Here is a 21,804-nt window from a genome sequence, read left to right as displayed (position 1 = left end):
CCCTGGACTGTGTTGATGAGGACACTTGTACCCTCCTGAAACCTGAGTACCATTCATGTTCCATCCTGTTGCAATTCAAAGTCTGAAGGGTTTAGTTGAGGTGAGTCGCAATTGTAAAATGGTGAGGTCCAATCTAGGATTGGTGCTACCCAAATGCTCATTAACTTAATGAGGATCCTGAAGCTATTTGTCACACGAGGGTTTTTGCGTGGGGATATAATTTGTGAGCAGGGTATGTTTGATGCAGCCAACGCCAGGCTGACTGGGAACAGGGGGAGACTGCAGCCTGCGGTTTAGAATCTGCTGTCTTCACTTTCCTGTTCAGTATTCAATGGCGCATTTGCAGCAGGAGCTCCGGCAGATATGTTATTCACCCTACGCGACGGAGGGACAGTGAGGACAATTGTAACCCCGCCACAAAGCTCAGCCGACGCTGAATGTGCAATTTGCAACCGTTCCACGGGAGACTTTGTCCGTTTTATTGAATTTGGTTTCTCCCGCACACTGCGGCTACTGTTTGTTTATCCCTGCACTAAATCTTGGCAGTCTTTCTCCTCTCTTTGTCCAGGTTCAAAGACTTTCTCAGCAAGCACGTACATTTGATGTGCTACAGGATTTGTGTTCGGGCACTCACAGCTATAATTCACTACCATGACAGGTGTGTATGTTGCACTCCGCTCTCCGGCTGCTTTTTTCCCAGTGCTTGTCATCGGATATTTAACCGGAAAAATGGGAGGGAATGTCAGACGTTATATATCCGTTATCAGCCTGGTTTAAAGCACCTTCTTGCAGCAGACTTTCGTTTTAGACCGGCGTGTGAATTAGGGAAGATGGCCAAATAGCACTGCCTGCTGATATTTTCAATTTAATGTTCTCTCTCCCGACGCTCTCACTCAATCATCGTCTCCCGATCCCCTCACTCACTCACCGCCTCCCGATCCCCTCACTCACTCTCACTCAATCATCGTCTCCCGATCCCCTCACTCACTCTCACTCACTCACCGCCTCCCGATCCCCTCACTGATTCTCACTCACTCACCGTCTCCCGATCCCCTCACTCACTCTCACTCACTCACCGTCTCCCCCTCCCGATCCCCTCACTCACTCTCACTCACTCACCCCCTCCCGATCCCCTCACTCACTCTCACTCACTCACCCCCTCCCGATCCCCTCACTCACTCTCACTCACTCACCGTCTCCCGATCCCCTCACTCACTCACCGTCTCCCGATCCCCTCACTCACTCTCACTCACTCACCGTCTCCCGATCCCCTCACTCACTCTCACTCACTCACCGTCTCCCGATCCCCTCACTCACTCTCACTCACTCACCGTCTCCCGATCCCCTCACTCACTCTCACTCACTCACCCCCTCCCGATCCCCTCACTCTCACTCACTCACCGTCTCCCCCTCCCGATCCCCTCACTCACTCTCACTCACTCACCCCCTCCCGATCCCCTCACTCACTCTCACTCACTCACCGTCTCCCGATCCCCTCACTCACTCTCACTCACTCACCGTCTCCCGATCCCCTCACTCACTCTCACTCACTCACCGTCTCCCGATCCCCTCACTCACTCACCGTCTCCCGATCCCCTCACTCTCAGTCACTCACTCACCGCCTCCCGATCCCCTCACTCACTCTCACTCACTCACCCCCTCCCGATCCCCTCACTCACTCTCACTCACTCACCCCCTCCCGATCCCCTCACTCACTCTCACTCACTCACCGTCTCCCGATCCCCTCACTCACTCTCACTCACTCACCCCCTCCCGATCCCCTCACTCACTCTCACTCACTCACCCCCTCCCGATCCCCTCACTCACTCTCACTCACTCACCGTCTCCCGATCCCCTCACTCACTCTCACTCACTCACCGTCTCCCGATCCCCTCACTCACTCTCACTCACTCACCCCCTCCCGATCCCCTCACTCACTCACCGTCTCCCGATCCCCTCACTCACTCTCACTCACTCACCGCCTCCCGATCCCCTCACTCACTCTCACTCACTCACCGTCTCCCGATCCCCTCACTCACTCTCACTCACTCACCGCCTCCCGATCCCCTCACTCACTCTCACTCACCCACCGCCTCCCGATCCCCTCACTCACTCTCACTCACTCACCGTCTCCCGATCCCCTCACTCACTCTCACTCACTCACCCTCCCGATCCCCTCACTCACTCTCACTCACTCACCCCCTCCCGATTCCCTCACTCACTCTCACTCACTCACCGTCTCCCGATCCCCTCACTCACTCTCACTCACTCACCCCCTCCCGATCCCCTCACTCACTCTCACTCACTCACCCCCTCCCGATCCCCTCACTCACTCACCGTCTCCCGATCCCCTCACTCACTCACCGCCTCCCGATCCCCTCACTCACTCTCACTCACTCACCGCCTCCCGATCCCCTCACTCACTCTCACTCACTCACCGTCTCCCGATCCCCTCACTCACTCTCACTCACTCACCGTCTCCCGATCCCCTCACTCACTCACCGTCTCCCGATCCCCTCACTCACTCACCGTCTCCCGATCCCCTCACTCACTCTCACTCACTCACCGTCTCCCGATCCCCTCACTCACTCTCACTCACCGTCTCCCGATCCCCTCACTCACTCACCGTCTCCCGATCCCCTCACTCACTCTCACTCACTCACCCCCTCCCGATCCCCTCACTCACTCTCACTCACTCACCGTCTCCCGATCCCCTCACTCACTCTCACTCACTCACCCCCTCCCGATCCCCTCACTCACTCTCACTCACTCACCCCCTCCCGATCCCCTCACTCACTCACCGTCTCCCGATCCCCTCACTCACTCTCACTCACTCACCGCCTCCCGATCCTCTCACTCACTCTCACTCACTCACCGCCTCCCGATCCCCTCACTCACTCTCACTCACTCACCGCCTCCCGATCCCCTCACTCACTCACCGCCTCCCGATCCCCTCACTCACTCTCACTCACTCACCGTCTCCCGATCCCCTCACTCACTCTCACTCACTCACCCTCCCGATCCCCTCACTCACTCTCACTCACTCACCCCCTCCCGATCCCCTCACTCTCACTCACTCACTCACCGCCTCCCGATCCCCTCACTCACTCTCACTCACTCACCGCCTCCCGATCCCCTCACTCTCACTCACTCACCCCCTCCCGATCCCCTCACTCACTCTCACTCACTCACCCCCTCCCGATCCCCTCACTCACTCTCACTCACTCACCGTCTCCCGATCCCCTCACTCACTCTCACTCACTCACCCCCTCCCGATCCCCTCACTCTCACTCACTCACTCACCGCCTCCCGATCCCCTCACTCACTCTCACTCACTCACCGCCTCCCGATCCCCTCACTCACTCTCACTCACTCACCGTCTCCCGATCCCCTCACTCACTCTCACTCACTCACCGCCTCCCGATCCACTCACTCACTCTCACTCACTCACCGCCTCCCGATCCCCTCACTCACTCACCGTCTCCCGATCCCCTCACTCTCAGTCACTCACTCACCGCCTCCCGATCCCCTCACTCACTCTCACTCACTCGCCCCCTCCCGATCCCCTCACTCACTCTCACTCACTCACCGTCTCCCGATCCCCTCACTCACTCTCACTCACTCGCCGTCTCCCGATCCCCTCACTCACTCTCACTCACTCACCCTCCCGATCCCCTCACTCTCACTCACTCACCGTCTCCAGATCCCCTCACTCACTCTCACTCACTGACCGCCTCCCGATCCCCTCACTCTCACTCACTCACTCACCCCCTCCCGATCCCCTCACTCTCACTCACTCACCCCCTCCCGATCCCCTCACTCACTCTCACTCACTCACCCCCTCCCGATCCCCTCACTCACTCTCACTCACTCACCCCCTCCCGATCCCCTCACTCACTCACCCCCTCCCGATCCCCTCACTCACTCTCACTCACTCACCGCCTCCCGATCCCCTCACTCACTCTCACTCACTCACCGTCTCCCGATCCCCTCACTCACTCTCACTCACTCACCGTCTCCCGATCCCCTCACTCACTCTCCCTCACTCACCGTCTCCCGATCCCCTCACTCACTCTCCCTCACTCACCCCCTCCTGATCCCCTCACTCACTCTCACTCACTCACCGTCTCCCGATCCCCTCACTCACTCTCACTCACTCACCGTCTCCCGATCCCCTCACTCACTCTCACTCACTCACCGTCTCCCGATCCCCTCACTCACTCTCACTCACCGTCTCCCCCTCCCGATCCCCTCACTCACTCTCACTCACTCACCGTCTCCCGATCCCCTCACTCACTCACCGTCTCCCGATCCCCTCACTCACTCTCACTCACTCGCCGTCTCCCGATCCCCTCACTCACTCTCACTCACTCACCGTCTCCCGATCCCCTCACTCACTCTCACTCACTCACCCTCCCGATCCCCTCACTCTCACTCACTCACCGTCTCCAGATCCCCTCACTCACTCTCACTCACTCACCGCCTCCCGATCCCCTCACTCACTCTCACTCACTCACCCCCTCCCGATCCCCTCACTCTCACTCACTCACCGTCTCCCGATCCCCTCACTCTCACTCACTCACCGCCTCCCGATCCCCTCACTCACTCACTCACCCCCTCCCGATCCCCTCACTCACTCTCACTCACTCACCCCCTCCCGATCCCCTCACTCACTCTCACTCACTCACCGCCTCCCGATCCCCTCACTCACTCTCACTCACTCACCGTCTCCCGATCCCCTCACTCACTCTCACTCACTCACCGTCTCCCGATCCCCTCACTCACTCTCACTAACTCACCCCCTCCTGATCCCCTCACTCACTCTCACTCACTCACCCCCTCCCGATCCCCTCACTCACTCTCACTCACTCACCGCCTCCCGATCCCCTCACTCACTCTCACTCACTCACCGCCTCCCGATCCCCTCACTCACTCTCACTCACTCACCGTCTCACGATCCCCTCACTCACTCACCGTCTCCCGATCCCCTCACTCACTCTCCCTCACTCACCGTCTCCCGATCCCCTCACTCACTCTCACTCACTCACCGTCTCCCGATCCCCTCACTCACTCTCACTCACTCACCGCCTCCCGATCCCCTCACTCACTCTCACTCACTCACCGCTTCCCGATCCCCTCACTCTCACTCACTCACTCACCCTCCCGATCCCCTCACTCACTCTCACTCACTCACCGCCTCCCGATCCCCTCACTCACTCTCACTCACTCACCGTCTCCCGATCCCCTCACTCACTCACCGTCTCCCGATCCCCTCACTCACTCTCACTCACCGTCTCCCCCTCCCGATCCCCTCACTCACTCTCACTCACTCACCGTCTCCCGATCCCCTCACTCACTCACCGTCTCCCGATCCCCTCACTCACTCTCACTCACTCGCCGTCTCCCGATCCCCTCACTCACTCTCACTCACTCGCCGTCTCCCGATCCCCTCACTCACTCTCACTCACTCACCCTCCCGATCCCCTCACTCTCACTCACTCACCGTCTCCAGATCCCCTCACTCACTCTCACTCACTCACCGCCTCCCGATCCCCTCACTCACTCTCACTCACTCACCCCCTCCCGATCCCCTCACTCTCACTCACTCACCGTCTCCCGATCCCCTCACTCTCACTCACTCACCGCCTCCCGATCCCCTCACTCACTCACTCACCCCCTCCCGATCCCCTCACTCACTCTCACTCACTCACCCCCTCCCGATCCCCTCACTCACTCTCACTCACTCACCGCCTCCCGATCCCCTCACTCACTCTCACTCACTCACCGTCTCCCGATCCCCTCACTCACTCTCACTCACTCACCGTCTCCCGATCCCCTCACTCACTCTCACTCACTCACCCCCTCCTGATCCCCTCACTCACTCTCACTCACTCACCCCCTCCCGATCCCCTCACTCACTCTCACTCACTCACCGCCTCCCGATCCCCTCACTCACTCTCACTCACTCACCGCCTCCCGATCCCCTCACTCACTCTCACTCACTCACCGTCTCACGATCCCCTCACTCACTCACCGTCTCCCGATCCCCTCACTCACTCTCCCTCACTCACCGTCTCCCGATCCCCTCACTCACTCTCACTCACTCACCGTCTCCCGATCCCCTCACTCACTCTCAGTCTCCCGATCCCCTCACTCACTCTCACTCACTCACCCCCTCCCGATCCCCTCACTCTCACTCACTCACTCACCGCCTCCCGATCCCCTCACTCACTCTCCGTCTCCCGATCCCCTCACTCACTCACCCCCTCCCGATCCCCTCACTCACTCTCACTCACTCACCGTCTCCCGATCCCCTCACTCACTCTCACTCACTCACCGTCTCACGATCCACTCACTCACCGTCTCCCGATCTCCTCACTCACTCTCACTCACTCACCGTCTCCCGATCCCCTCACTCACTCTCACTCACTCACCGTCTCCCGATCCCCTCACTCACTCTCACTCACTCACCGTCTCCCGATCCCCTCACTCACTCTCACTCACTGACCCACTCCCGATCCCCTCACTCACTCTCACTCACCGTCTCCCCCTCCCGATCCCCTCACTAACTCTCACTCACTCACCGTCTCCCGATCCCCTCACTCACTCTCACTCACTCACCGTCTCCCGATCCCCTCACTCACTCTCACTCACTCACCCCCTCCCGATCCCCTCACTCACTCTCACTCACTCACCGTCTCCCGATCCCCTCACTCACTCTCACTCACTCACCGCCTCCCGATCCCCTCACTCACTCTCACTCACTCACTCACCGTCTCCCGATCCCCTCACTCACTCTCACTCACTCACCGTCTCCCGATCCCCTCACTCACTCTCACTCACTCACCGTCTCCCGATCCCCTCACTCACTCTCCTTCACTCACCCCCTCCTGATCCCCTCACTCACTCTCACTCACTCACCGTCTCCCGATCCCCTTACTCACTCTCACTCACTCACCCCCTCCCGATCCCCTCACTCACTCTCACTCACTCACCGTCTCCCGATCCCCTCACTCACTCTCACTCACTCACCCCCTCCCGATCCCCTCACTCACTCTCACTCACTCACCGTCTCCCGATCCCCTCACTCACTCTCCCTCACTCACCGTCTCCCGATCCCCTCACTCACTCTCCCTCACTCACCCCCTCCTGATCCCCTCACTCACTCTCACTCACTCACCGTCTCCCGATCCCCTCACTCACTCTCACTCACTCACCGTCTCCCGATCCCCTCACTCACTCTCACTCACTCACCGTCTCCCGATCCCCTCACTCACTCTCACTCACCGTCTCCCCCTCCCGATCCCCTCACTCACTCTCACTCACTCACCGTCTCCCGATCCCCTCACTCACTCTCACTCACTCGCCGTCTCCCGATCCCCTCACTCACTCTCACTCACTCACCCTCCCGATCCCCTCACTCTCACTCACTCACCGTCTCCAGATCTCCTCACTCACTCTCACTCACTCACCGCCTCCCGATCCCCTCACTCACTCTCACTCACTCACCCCCTCCCAATCCCCTCACTCTCACTCACTCACCGTCTCCCGATCCCCTCACTCTCACTCACTCACCGCCTCCCGATCCCCTCACTCACTCACTCACCCCCTCCCGATCCCCTCACTCACTCTCACTCACTCACCGCCTCCCGATCCCCTCACTCACTCTCACTCACTCACCGCCTCCCGATCCCCTCACTCTCACTCACTCACTCACCGTCTCCCGATCCCCTCACTCACTCTCACTCACTCACCGCCTCCCGATCCCCTCACTCACTCTCACTCACTCACCGTCTCCCGATCCCCTCACTCACTCTCACTCACTCACCGTCTCCCGATCCCCTCACTCACTCTCACTCACTCACCGTCTCACGATCCCCTCACTCACTCACCGTCTCCCGATCCCCTCACTCACTCTCCCTCACTCACCGTCTCCCGATCCCCTCACTCACTCTCACTCACTCACCGTCTCCCGATCCCCTCACTCACTCTCACTCACTCACCGTCTCCCGATCCCCTCACTCACTCTCACTCACCGTCTCCCCCTCCCAATCCCCTCATTCACTCTCACTCACTCACCGTCTCCCGATCCCCTCACTCACTCTCACTCACTCACCGTCTCCCGATCCCCTCACTCACTCACCCCCTCCCGATCCCCTCACTCACTCTCACTCACTCACCGTCTCCCGATCCCCTCACTCACCGTCTCCCGATCTCCTCACTCACTCTCACTCACTCACCGTCTCCCGATCCACTCACTGACCGTCTCCCGATCTCCTCACTCACTCTCACTCACTCACCGTCTCCCGATCCCCTCACTCACTCTCACTCACTCACCGTCTCCCGATCCCCTCACTCACTCTCACTCACTCACCGTCTCCCGATCCCCTCACTCACTCTCACTCACTCACCCACTCCCGATCCCCTCACTCACTCTCACTCACCGTCTCCCCCTCCCGATCCCCTCACTAACTCTCACTCACTCACCGTCTCCCGATCCCCTCACTCACTCTCACTCACTCACCCCCTCCCGATCCCCTCACTCACTCTCACTCACTCACCGTCTCCCGATCCCCTCACTCACTCACTCTCACTCACTCACCGCCTCCCGATCCCCTCACTCACTCTCACTCACTCACTCACCGTCTCCCGATCCCCTCGCTCACTCTCACTCACTCACCGTCTCCCGATCCCCTCACTCACTCTCACTCACTCACCGTCTCCCGATCCCCTCACTCACTCTCACTCACTCACCGTCTCCCGATCCCCTCACTCACTCTCCTTCACTCACCCCCTCCTGATCCCCTCACTCACTCTCACTCACTCACCGTCTCCCGATCCCCTTACTCACTCTCACTCACTCACCCCCTCCCGATCCCCTCACTCACTCTCACTCACTCACCGTCTCCCGATCCCCTCACTCACTCTCACTCACTCACCGTCTCCCGATCCCCTCACTCACTCTCACTCACTCACCGTCTCCTGATCCCCTCACTCACTCTCACTCACTCACCGCCTCCCGATCCCCTCACTCACTCTCACTCACTCACCGCCTCCCGATCCCCTCACTCACTCTCACTCACTCACCGCCTCCCGATCCCCTCACTCACTCTCACTCACTCACCGCCTCCCGATCCCCTCACTCACTCTCACTCACTCACCCCCTCCCGATCCCCTCACTCACTCACCGTCTGAGTTTGTATGAGTTGGAGAAGTTGGAGTAGTAAGTTACCCAGTAAGAGCAGTAAATATTTAGAGTAGGAAGTTACTCAGTAAGAGCAGTAAGTATTTAGTGTAGTCGGTTTATACAAGTTAGAGAGGATGGCGTAGTAAGTTACTCAGTAAGAGCAGTAAATGTTTAGAGTAGGAAGTTACTCACTAAGAGCAGTAAGTATTTAGTGTAGTAAGTTTATACGACTTAGAGAGGTTGTGGTAGTAAGTTACTCAGTAAGAGCAGTAAGTATTTAGAGTAGGAAGTTACTCAGTAAGAGCAGTAAGTATTTAGAGTAGGAAGTTACTCAGTAAGAGCAGTAAGTATTTAGAGTAGGAAGTTACTCAGTAAGAGCAGTAAGTATTTAGAGTAGGAAGTTTCTCAGTAAGTGTAGTAAGTTTATACGAGTTAGAGTGGTTGGAGTAGTAAGTTACTCAGTAAGAGCAGTAAGTATTTAGAGTAGTAAGTTTATACGAGTTAGAGTAGTTGGCGTAGTAAGTTACTCAGTAAGCGCAGTAAGTATTAAGAGTAGGAAGTTACTCAGTAAGAGCAGTAAGTATTTAGAGTAGTAAGTTTATACGAGTTAGAGTAGTTGGCGTAGTAAGTTACTCAGTAAGCGCAGTAAGTATTAAGAGTAGGAAGTTACTCAGTAAGCGCAGTAAGTATTTAGAGTAGTAAGTTTATACGAGTTAGAGTAGTTGGCGTAGTAAGTTACTCAGTAAGCGCAGTAAGTATTAAGAGTAGGAAGTTACTCAGTAAGCGCAGTAAGTATTAAGAGTAGGAAGTTACTCAGTAAGCGCAGTAAGTATTTAGAGTAGGAAGTTACTCAGAGCAGTAAGTATTTAGAGTAGGAAGTTACTCAGAGCTGTAAGTATTTAGAGTAGGAAGTTACTCAGAGCTGTAAGTATTTAGAGTAGTAAGTTTATACGAGTTAGAGTCCAGTAAGTTACTCAGCAATTAATTTTGGTGGTTTGAATAAAAAAACAGAATATTTTTATAAGGGTGAGGAACTTGGAATTGTTGATGCTCAGAGATATTGGGTGTACAGGGAATGCAGAAAGTTAGTAGATACAGCAAGCAATTAGGAAGGCGAAGGTCACATTGGCCTTCATTGTAACGTGATTGGGGGACAAGATTAAAGAAGTCTTACTCCAGCCACACACGGTTTTGGTGAGACGACATCTGGAATACTGTGTGCAGCTTTAGTCTCCACATTTAAGGACGGGTGTACTTGCATTGGAGGCGATACAGCAAAGCTGGTCCCTTGGTTGTGAGGATTGGCCTGTGATGAGAGACTGAGAAAATTGGATTCATATTTTCTGGAGTTTGGACGAATAAGAGACTCTACAGCGATTAGCTTGCATTGTGATAATTCCTTACATTCCTTTCCCTGCCAGTGAAAACAGGCCGAAAAACGGAGGCATATGTGTCGCAAACCACACCTCCCCGATTGACGTAATCATCCTGGCAAGTGACGGCTTCTATGCTATGGTGAGTGCTTCCTAAATCTCGGCACCTGGGCTTCCGACCAGAGAAGGAAAACCGCACTTCACGAGGTGATGTCTCTGGGGTGGGGGAATGTCTCCTCCTTCACCTTCGTCTCACCGTTTGAAGCTACCCATTCTGTCTCCTCCAATATGTCACCCAGTAAGGCGTTGTTCACATTGGAGTACGGTCTTCAGCCACCATCGGGGGCTTCAGAATTGGCTCTCTCTTGGAAGCCGCTGAAGCGTGGGGCCCAAAATCACGGAATCCACAGGGCAGAAGGAGGCCACTCGGCCCGTCGAGTCTGCACCGGCCCTTGGAAAGAGCACCCTACCCAAGCCCACACCTCCAGCCCATCCCAGTAACCCCACCCAACCCTTTATTTGGACACTAAGGCGTGACCAATCCACCTAACCCGCACATCTTTGGACTGTGGGAGGAAACCGGAGCACCCGGAGGAAACCCACGCACACACGGGGAGGACGTGCAGACTCTGCACAGACAGTGACCCAAGCCGGGAATCGAACCCGGGACCCTGGAGTGGTGAAGCAACAGTGCTGTCCACATTCCCCAGCTGAGGCCTAACCAGCGATTTGTAAAGTTTTAGCCCGATCTATTAGCCTTTATACATTTCACTACTCTAGTTGCAATCCCAAGTAACCCTGTCACCTTTAAGGACCAGTGTCTGTGGTGAGCAAAGCCTCTGTGCTCATACACTGTTCCGATCCCTGCCACTCAGTTAACTATCCTTCCATATCCGTCTTTCCAAAGTGAACCACGTCAGACTTCTGCACACTGAATGTGACATTGACATCGAGGCAGGAATGAGGGGTGCGGACGAGATCAATTTGCAGGCTGTCCTTTAGCCACAGTATTTGACCGGTGGTTGAATCATGCTCAGAAAGGGAAGCTTTGGTTGTTGTTCACTCAAACGGCACAACTACTCGCCCTAACGTACTTCGATTTGAAAATGAGGCGGGATTAAGATCGGTTAAGCGCAGAATCCAGAGCCGCAATCTCGCGCGCAAGAGCGCATTCTAAAAATTGGGCCAAAGAAAAAGGTTTGCCGCATTTTCGGTGAATGGACCCCGCTCTCTCAGCACTTTTCTTAATCCCTTTCCTGTCCCGGCTGCCTTTTGAAGCTTTTTATAGTTTTTGGGACGTTCAAAGCTGCTGCTTTTCCTTCCCTCAAGCCAAGGAATTCCATGAAAGGCCTCGGGATGTGGTGGGGCACAGAATAAATATAATTGTGAACACTCTTTGAGCGATCAAGCTCTGATTCCCGTCCTCTTTGCCCCTGTCCCAGTATTAGAAACCAATCGAGAATGGAGGAGGTATCAATGCCGTCTGTTCACCGTCACTCAGACTGCGGCGGATGAGAGGGAAAAGCAGCCCCATAGTTACTCCACTAGACTGCCAACTGATGTGTCAAGAACGGGTCTAACCGTGTGTGTGTTTGCATTTTTCCGTAGGTCGGTCAGATTCATGGCGGACTGATGGGAGTAATTCAAAGGGCCATGGTCAAGGCTTGTCCTCATATCTGGTTCGAGAGATCAGAGGTCAAGGACCGCAATCTGGTCGCAAGAAGGTGAGATGAGATAAAAGGACGTGCGACATCAAGGGTTTGGTAATTCTGTGGTCCTCTCGATTCACCTGCTGCCTTATCAGCAGGTTGTCGGGAAACAATGATTGGCGCAGGACAGAATCGTCAGTAATATGGGAGGTGGGGGAGGCAGACAACAAAGTTTGCTTTCCTTTGAATGCTTCTAGGATCTGATGAGTCATTACCTGGGTGGCTGCAACTCTGACAAGAGCCGGGAAGCTCGACGCTATCAAAGACTTAGCGACGTGGTCGATTGGCGCGCCATCCAACATCTTAAACATCCCTGAATCGACAGCGCATAGTGGCAGCCGCCTGTACAAGATGCACTGCAGCAACTCACCAAGGCTCCTTCGGCAGCACCTTCCAAACCCACAACCTCTACCATCTAGAAGGACAAGGGCAGCAGATACCTGGGAACCCCACCACCTGGAGGTTCCCCTCCGAGTCACTCACCATCCCAACTTGGAAATATATCGGCCGTTCCTTCACTGTTGCTGGGTCAAAATCCTGGAACTCGATCCCTAACAGCATAGTGGGTGTACCTACACCACACGGACTGCAGCGGCTCACCACCACCTCAAGGGGCAATTAGGGATGGGTAATAAATGCTGGTCTAGCCAGCGACACCCACATCCCAAGCACAAATAAGATGAATGCTTAAAGGGCACCTCAGAAAGCAAAGAGGATGTCTATATTTGCCCGTGGGTTGTTTGACTTGGTTAACCCTGCTCCTGTTGATCTTTTATAGGCTGAGTGAACATGTCAGAGACCAGGCGAAGCTTCCGATTCTGATCTTCCCCGAGGGTAAGTGTCTGGGCATTGAATGGTCTCTGCCGTCCTCCAGTTATCGGCTGACATGGGACGGGCCTCATTCTGCAAAGAGAACACGAGCTTGGATAGTTGGGCTCCTCAGTGGGGTGGGGAACCCCCGCAGCTTGAGCTACCGAGATCGGGAGGCCCCAGATTTCATTCCCGTTCAATGGTAAGAGCAGTTCAGCTTGGAGCAGCGCTGGGTCTAATGGACCCTGGTAGCAGCGCTGGGTCTAATGGACCCTGGTAGCAGCGCTGGGTCTAATGGACCCTGGTAGCAGCGCTGGGTCTAATGGACCCCGGTAGCAGCGCTGGGTCTAATGGACCCTGGTAGCAGCGCTGGGTCTAATGGACCCTGGTAGCAGCGCTGGGTCTAATGGACCCTGGTAGCAGCGCTGGGTCTAATGGACCCTGGTAGCAGCGCTGGGTCTAATGGACCCTGGTAGCAGCGCTGGGTCTAATGGACCCCGGTAGCAGCGCTGGGTCTAATGGACCCCGGTAGCAGCGCTGGGTCTAATGGACCCTGGTAGCAGCGCTGGGTCTAATGGACCCTGGTAGCAGCGCTGGGTCTAATGGACCCCGGTAGCAGCGCTGGGTCTAATGGACCCTGGTAGCAGCGCTGGGTCTAATGGACCCTGGTAGCAGCGCTGGGTCTAATGGACCCTGGTAGCAGCGCTGGGTCTAATGGACCCTGGTAGCAGCGCTGGGTCTAATGGACCCTGGTAGCAGCGCTGGGTCTAATGGACCCTGGTAGCAGCGCTGGGTCTAATGGACCCTGGTAGCAGCGCTGGGTCTAATGGACCCTGGTAGCAGCGCTGGGTCTAATGGACCCTGGTAGCAGCGCTGGGTCTAATGGACCCTGGTAGCAGCGCTGGGTCTAATGGACCCTGGTAGCAGCGCTGGGTCTAATGGACCCTGGTAGCACCGCTGGGTCTAATGGACCCTGGTAGCAGCGCTGGGTCTAATGGACCCTGGTAGCAGCGCTGGGTCTAATGGACCCTGGTAGCAGCGCTGGGTCTAATGGACCCTGGTAGCAGCGCTGGGTCTAATGGACCCTGGTAGCAGCGCTGGGTCTAATGGACCCTGGTAGCAGCGCTGGGTCTAATGGACCCTGGTAGCAGCGCTGGGTCTAATGGACCCTGGTAGCAGCGCTGGGTCTAATGGACCCTGGTAGCAGCGCTGGGTCTAATGGACCCTGGTAGCAGCGCTGGGTCTAATGGACCCTGGTAGCAGCGCTGGGTCTAATGGACCCTGGTAGCAGCGCTGGGTCTAATGGACCCTGGTAGCAGCGCTGGGTCTAATGGACCCTGGTAGCAGCGCTGGGTCTAATGGACCCTGGTAGCAGCGCTGGGTCTAATGGACCCTGGTAGCAGCGCTGGGTCTAATGGACCCTGGTAGCAGCGCTGGGTCTAATGGACCCTGGTAGCAGCGCTGGGTCTAATGGACCCTGGTAGCAGCGAGGTATGAAGACCCTGACTCACTACAAAACCCTGGAAGCATTGTAACCTGTGCTAAGGTAGTGGGTTTCCTCCGGGTGCTCCGGTTTCCTCCCACAAGCCCCGAAAGACGTGCTGTTGGGTGAATTGGACATTCTGAATTCTCCCTCTGTGACCCGAACAGGCGCCGGAATGTGGCGACGAGGGGATTTTCACAGTAACTTCATTGCAGGGTTCATGTGAGCCGACTTGTGACAATAATAAAGATTATTATAATTACCGTGGAACTGAATTCTCAACTCTCCTTGTAACGAAGTATCTTTCCTCCATTCTACATCTCTTGCGTTCAGCTTTGTACCTACTGAAAGCAGTCTGCTCCGAGCAGAGAACTGCATTGAGTTCCCGGCACAGAGGCAGACCGTTCTATCCCCTCAAGGTCCTATCTCGACCCTGATTTTTATTTACTCATCCACAGGCGACGTCACTATTTCTTTGACCGTTTCATTTTGCGAATGATCCGCGCTCTTTCCAGTTCTTCCTTTCTAACCTGTTAGCGTTCCCCGTCCGACGGACAGCTCCGGAAAATGAATGTGCGGCTGAGTGACGATCACCGTGAGGGCTTGAACTTTGAACCCAGCTGGGACCAAGGTCAGAGCTGCAAGGGTAACACAGGACTGTGGAAGGAACTTTAACTCGGGGGTGGAAGGAGGGAAGGTTGAGACACAAATGGAGGAAGGGAAGTGATGAGAGCAAGAGGAAGAGACATGAGTCACTCCAAACGCGAGGCGGTGCACTGGAATCGTCAGTTCTTCTGGGAGTGCTGCCCTCCATTCCGTGCGGAGCCGGAGGGAATTCAGTTCCGAGGAGAGGTTGGTGAAGCTGCGATCCCTCTCCTTGGAGCAGAACTCTGAAAGGGTGATTGGGTTGAGGCCTCCGCTGTGAGGTACTGATAGAGTGGACAGGGAGAAACCGTTTTCCCGAGAAACGTAACGCCAGAGGTCATGGCTTTAAGATAGTTTGCGAAAGAAGCAATGTTTTTCCAGCTGAGTCAGCGACTGTTGTGGCTTGTAATGCACTGCCTAAAAGAGTGAGGGACGCAGATTCAGGAACTTTCAAAAAGAGGTTTGAATCGAAACTTAAAATGGTTTGCACAGCCCCCCCCAGGGAAAAAGCAGAAGTGGGACTAGGACACAATGGCCGATAGTGTGAGAAAGTCATACCGAGCAGCAAGAGGCTAAGTTAGACATTGTTTTGCAAGGACAGAACCGGGGAGATGTTGGTGCAACGTCCTCCGGTTCGAAAATTACCCCATCCATCGCTGATTCAGATTGGGTTGCTTCCCCCCCCCCCCCCCCCCGCTTTCCCCCTCTTTCCCAACCTTCCCGGTTTCTAACGTAACGCTAGGACCCTCCATTCAGAGGTAGCCCGCTGAGATAAGAAATGTAGCTTCAAGCAGCGGATGTTCCCCGGGGTAAGTGAAGAAGCGGAAACCTGCAGTGGGCAACATCCCTACGATAAAAGCATTGAGAGGCGGTGAAGGTCGTTTTGCTCATCTGGCGTCTGACTGTGCCTCTCTCTACAGGAACATGCATCAATAACACCTCCGTGATGATGTTTAAGAAGGGAAGCTTTGAAATTGGAGCTACTGTGTACCCAGTCGCCATCAAGGTAAGGCAAATTTCAGCATGTATACATAGTTCCCTGAAATTGGGAGTGCAGGTTGGTAACGGCGTATAAAAAAACCGCAATCATCTATCGATGGAGTGCAGGGGTAATGAGGAACGATATTGGGGCACTAGTCTGTCCAGCTCCCTCACGAGGAGTGGCTCAGTATCGGCACTGATGCCGGAGCAGGCTGACTGCCGACGGATATCTATTCCAAACTGGGCCGGCAGCAAGTGGGGTGCAGAACTAACAACGCAAGGGACAAAACCTACTTGACCCACAAACAGTCACGCCAAGAGGCACAGTCCCTCTGGTGTCTCATTCTGACGCTACCCCTGCCCTCAATGGGCAGGACCCAGAACAGATGTGGCAGCTCAAAAACTGGGCACCCACTAGGCGCTGTGCTGCGCCACAATCTGTCGCTTGTGGTCCCTGCGAATATGGGCAAATATCGGGGTGAGTAGCAAATGGCAGGCGTCAGTGACCGGGAAATTATCCATTTTAAACTGTCGGTGAAAATGAGGAGGGGAGTTAGGTCAAATCTCCTCAGGATTGCTGGGGCACAGAACATTTTGTCACGGTGAATGGTGGGGATCTTGGAAGGGAAGTGCGTATAAACATTTGAAGCAGACCGAGATTAGAGGGCTTTGAAAAGAATAGGAGACCAGCGGGATTATTTCTGGATTGATCCATTTCACTCAGGTCTGCTTCTTGAGCTTCGACAAGCCAGGAGAAAAGGTGAGGTGCGTGCAGTTATTTATTGCAGCCACGAGATGACAGGATTCTTCCTCTAAAGCTCCCTCGCCCAAATGGCACCCAGAGAGTTAACGTTTCTGCACCTCATCGGCCTGTGATCCAGGCCGACCCCAGCTCCTGTTTTTGACTTGAGTGCGTTTTATTCTGCGGCTTGAAAGGGTGACCGGTTCAACTGATTGTGTCCAGTCTGTGACGCTGTCACTTTGGCCCCTGTGTTGTCCAGTACGATCCGAGGTTTGGAGAGGCCTTTTGGAACAGCAGCAAGTATGGGATGGTGAACTACCTCCTGAGGATGATGACGAGCTGGGCCGTCGTCTGCAGCGTGTGGTATCTACCGCCAGTGACACGGGAGGTAAGCCTGTACCCTATTCCACTCGACTTTTGAGCGCGGCACGGGGCGCAAGAGGAAGGGGAAGAGTCCGTAGACTTCAGTGCAGGCGGGAGGATCAAGCTGGAGAGTGCTGCAAAGGGGAACAGACTTTAATAAGTCCCTAAGCTTCATTCTGCCCAGCCTAACTCATTTGTGACGGTCTTTGATGCCTTTTGCCCCCCCCCAAGCTGTGCTCTGCACCCAGTGAAGTACACGCAAAGTGTCGCCACTGTTGTAATGGAGGAAACACCGCAGCCAATTTGCACGCAGCAAGATCCCGCAGATGTTGATAGATGAGGCGATGATTGCAGAGTAACTCGGTGAGTGGCTTGGTAGAACAGCACCGACTGAAGAACTTTCTTTGTGTCGTACAGGAGGACGAAGACGCGGTGCAGTTTGCGAACCGTGTGAAAGCTGCAATTGCTCGGCAAGGGGGCCTTGTAGATTTACTGTGGTAAGTGCCTTTCTTCCAGTTTGTGATCCCGGATCATCCGGTCTTGTTATGTCCCCCCCACCCCCACCACCCCGAGGAGACACCACACCGATGACCTGTCTCCACATTCATCAATTGTCTCCAAAGGGGATTATGCTGAGTGACCCAAGCGTGCATGACATTGAATTTCAGAGGCTGTGTAAGAAGCAGGCCAGCAGCCTGGCAGCTCCTCGCGGCTTTAACATTGCCTGCCCCCAGTAACAGGCATCTTTTAGCGGCCTTATTCGGAGGCCTGCAGCTGAAAGAAGGGATTACGATCCTGGATCAGACCCCAGCAGTGGCTATAATATTTAATTTTAATTTTGTAAGACTGTGAGGGAAGGATACCTCGCTCCAGCAGTGATTGCTCAAAGAAATAGGGGTAACGTATATTAAAACAAACTATTACTAATACAGTATTAAAATATTTTTAACATTGCACAAGAAAGTACCTGACAATTACCCCTTGGACAATGCTAATCAGTGGTGCCACAGTAACCCTTAACTGCAATCTTTACTTCCATTCAAACACAACCATCTCAGCTCTCGATCCACTTTAAATACAGTTAGCAGACCTAGGCATACTTGCTTAAGAGATGTTCTTTGAGACGGTTTTAAGAGATAGACCTGAATCCTTTCAGAACCATGCAGGATCTCGAGCTAAGGTCTTCAGAAACTGTCTTCATGGTTTGACTCCTCTCTGCTGCTCTGCTAGAATGCCTGGTACTCCAGCTCCACTCATTAGCTACATCATCGTACTAACTGAGCACAATGCCTCCAATTAACTACTCTACAGGGAAGCCTCTGAATCCAAACAAAAATCCATCAGCCCAAAGTTTTACAATGCTTTAATTGCACCCCTGGCTCCCAGAATGTCTCGCTGTCATACAAACCAGGATTTGTAAAAACATGACCGCAGCAGTTGTACACTAATCCAGGCTTTTAACCCTTACTGCACCAAATAGTACAATATATCCGAAATTCCTACATTCATCACAGAAGGAAGATTATGGGCATTGTCTGGGAGAGTATTTTTAGATGAATGAAATGTACTGGGGTCTGATGGTTCCGGACCTTCTGTGGCAGAAGTAATGCGTGAGCAAGAAAGAGGTTCTCCGCCGAACTGCGGAGGAATCAGTGCCAGCAGAGGCCAGAATCCTCACCCTTAGTAACTGGACAGAACCGTTTGTCGGTCATTGGCCTCCATAAAAGTGGTTGCTCACAGCAAGGAGAACTGACAGCAGGTCGGACCTCTTGAGTGGGAGTTGCTGGCCTTGCTTTGGTTTCCTGTTTAATGTCGCCAAGCTGTGTTCTGAAGCAGGAGCAGTGTGCGGGTAAGGAGCGAACATGGTTCTGACGGAGAGATTGGGGGGTGGTGGTTAGAATAGCGCCCGGTTCTCTTGTCGGTATCCAGGTACGAGCTGCGGATTATGTGTTTTATCCCCGGGAGCTGTCGGACTCTCCTGGCGAGAGTGTGCCCAGTGTCCAGCTCTAATCTGCTGTGTCTGTGCCTTGCAGGGACGGCGGTCTGAAGAGGCAGAAGGTGAAGGACACCTACAAAGAGGAGCAACAGAAACTCTACAGTAAGATGATCGTGGGGAACCATAAAGACCGGAGCCGATCATGATCTCTCTACGGGACTAGCCGTTGCACTGCCAGTATGGGCATGTGAAGAGACACACCTTTGGCTGTGTTTCTGGCCTGTAGTCAACCGAAGGGCATCGATTTGTCCAAGTACTTTTTTCTTTTCTCTCTCCCTCCCTCTCGCTGAGGAATATAAATGTCGGCACCACGGGAGGAAATCTGCCGAGGCTCAGACAACCTACACCTGGAAGTGGGAGAGCGTCGAACCAAGGTGGCAAATGTGCTCGGCTGAGGGATGATACATGGCTGATCGCAAGGAGGGAGTGGTGCAGCTGGTGTGGGCTACACCGAGCCCCTTCCCAGAACCAAATGGGGCAGTTAGCCATAGTCTTGTGTATTTTAGCTCATTGGGTCTGTAGCATTTTATTTGGAGAGAGGGGCGGTGAAGAATCAGAGGCACACGACCTTTGGAACGTCTAAACTGACTCAAAGAGGGCGGCCATGCTGCCAGAGACACTACGATGCATGTTTTGACGTGTCTTCATTTTGTATCGAGCCCCCCCCCCCCCCCCATTTTTAAGACGTGTGATTGCATGCTTTGTGTTTTTTTTTAAACTGCGTAGACTAACATTTCATTGTAACCAGGAGACGAGATTCTGCCACCTCAGCAGATGTGAGGGATCATCACCTCTCGTCCTCAGTTTGCTCCACTCTGTCAGGGCGAAGACGGGTGAGAAAGCCCACTTACAAACACCTGTCAGTTCAGGTTCCTCGAGGGTTACACCTCTGTTGAAAGCCGACTCTCAGCGACCGAGTCGACAGGCGACAAAAAAAAACAAGGACTGTTTTTCATTCCGGTTTGATGAAATGATCTCGTCTTGTCTCCAGGTCAAAGCGAATATGGAACAGTTCACAATCTCGAGTATTATCGGTGTGTCTTCAGCCACTTCTCAATGTCACGTTGTGTGAAGCAGATTGGATGGCTCTAGGAGGAAGCTGACTAGAATAAATCACATTTGATTACAAGCCTTTTTGGTCTGGTGTCTTGTAATTGTGATGGATTGTGAGATTTCCCCGTAGTATTCGCCGCACGGTTACATGGTGGAGGATACCTTCACGATGGAGAAAAGAGTGAGTGTTTGCAGAGGCAGTAGCAGAATGTTGAAAAACCCCGTCATACAATCAGGTAGAGTCAGCCTGGTTTTGTGAAACAGAAATGGTGTTCGACAAATTTATTCGAGTCTTTTGAGGATATAACAAGCAGGATGGATACAGGGGAACCAGTAGATGCAGTATATTTGGATTTCTCAAGGCATTCAATCAGGTGCCACATAAAAAGTTGACTGCACAAGTTATTTACCATTGACACCAATTCATTTGATGTAGGGGACGTCTAGTGCAGCCATATTTACTGACAAAGCAAAGATACTTCAGCACGCAAGTTGTGAGGAGGAGACAAACTGCAAAGGGGATTTGGATGAAGTGAGTTGGCAAACATTTGGCAGGTGGATGTCATTGTGGGAAAATGTATGGTTCTCCATTTTGGCAGGAAGAATGGAAAAACAGAATATTATTTAAATGGAGCCTGCAGAGTGCTTCAGTAAGGAGGGAATCTCTCGGTGTCCTTGTGTATGATGCAGAAGAAGTTAGCATTGAGGTACAGCCAGGTACTTGGGCAAACAGAGGTTGGCCCTTACTGCTCTGAGGGGTGCCCAGCGACAGAGGGACCAAGGCGGGTATGTGTGCTTCCTGACATTGAGAGAGTGACGAGCAAAGGCTATGGGATCTTGGGCTTCAGAAAGAGGCACTGAGTACCAAAGTTAGGCTGACCCTTGTGCAAAGCTCTGATTAGGCCCCAACTGGAGTGTTGTGCCCAATTCTGGTCATCACACTTTAGGGTACGAGGGTACTGGAGAGGGTACGGAGGGGGATGTGAGAGGGTCCTGGCGATGGTGCAGAGGGAGATTTACCAGAATGGTTCTGGGGATGAGGGGGATTTTAGCTCCAAGGCGCGAGGTTGGAGAAGCAAGGGTTGGTCTCCTCGCAGCGAAGGAGGAACAAGATGGTGACGGGTTTAGATAAGGTCGACAAAGAGAAACTGTTCCCCTTAGTTATTGGTACAGGACCCGGGAGGGGGGGGGGGGGGACACAGAGTTAAGGGTGAGAGATATAAGCGGGGAGATGTGAGGGAGAATGTTTTAGCCAGGGCGAATGGCAATGAGGAGAAACTTGCTTCCCATGAAAATGGCGGAAGCAGACGATGCTTGGTTTCAAAGGGAAATTGGATGGACAATCGAGGGCAGTAAACTCTGGGGATAGAGTGGAGTAGGTGGTGGTGAGAGTGGAGAGCCTTGCTCTGCAGCCGCCCGGGATGGACCTCCCTGTGTCTTGGGAAAACAAGTGCAGAATGGC

At 54.0% G+C, this 21,804-nt stretch overlaps 1 protein-coding gene across 2 annotated transcripts in view; it reads left to right on the top strand.

Moving 5' to 3' along the window:
• gpat4 (glycerol-3-phosphate acyltransferase 4) overlaps positions 1–20,418 on the top strand; it is a 48,079-nt gene extending 27,661 nt beyond the window's left edge. The window contains exons 5-13 of one of the 2 annotated variants that reach the window (XM_072485915.1): positions 569–658; positions 10,609–10,702; positions 12,169–12,284; positions 13,048–13,103; positions 16,128–16,213; positions 17,190–17,318; positions 17,711–17,790; positions 19,327–19,391; positions 20,281–20,418. In XM_072485915.1, the coding sequence (XP_072342016.1) occupies positions 569–658; positions 10,609–10,702; positions 12,169–12,284; positions 13,048–13,103; positions 16,128–16,213; positions 17,190–17,318; positions 17,711–17,790; positions 19,327–19,391; positions 20,281–20,381 (817 nt within the window). In that variant the 3' untranslated portion in view covers positions 20,382–20,418. Of the gene's footprint in view, positions 1–568; positions 659–10,608; positions 10,703–12,168; positions 12,285–13,047; positions 13,104–16,127; positions 16,214–17,189; positions 17,319–17,710; positions 17,791–19,326 lie in introns of both variants that reach the window. The other variant, XM_072485916.1, reaches the window with a different exon arrangement.
• Positions 20,419–21,804: the final 1,386 nt, after the last annotated feature.

Source organism: Scyliorhinus torazame, chromosome 20 (assembly GCF_047496885.1).
Source record: "Scyliorhinus torazame isolate Kashiwa2021f chromosome 20, sScyTor2.1, whole genome shotgun sequence".
NCBI lineage: Eukaryota > Metazoa > Chordata > Chondrichthyes > Carcharhiniformes > Scyliorhinidae > Scyliorhinus > Scyliorhinus torazame.
The sequence above is the reverse complement of the archived record's forward strand: the minus strand, read 5'-3'. Positions and strand labels throughout refer to the sequence as shown.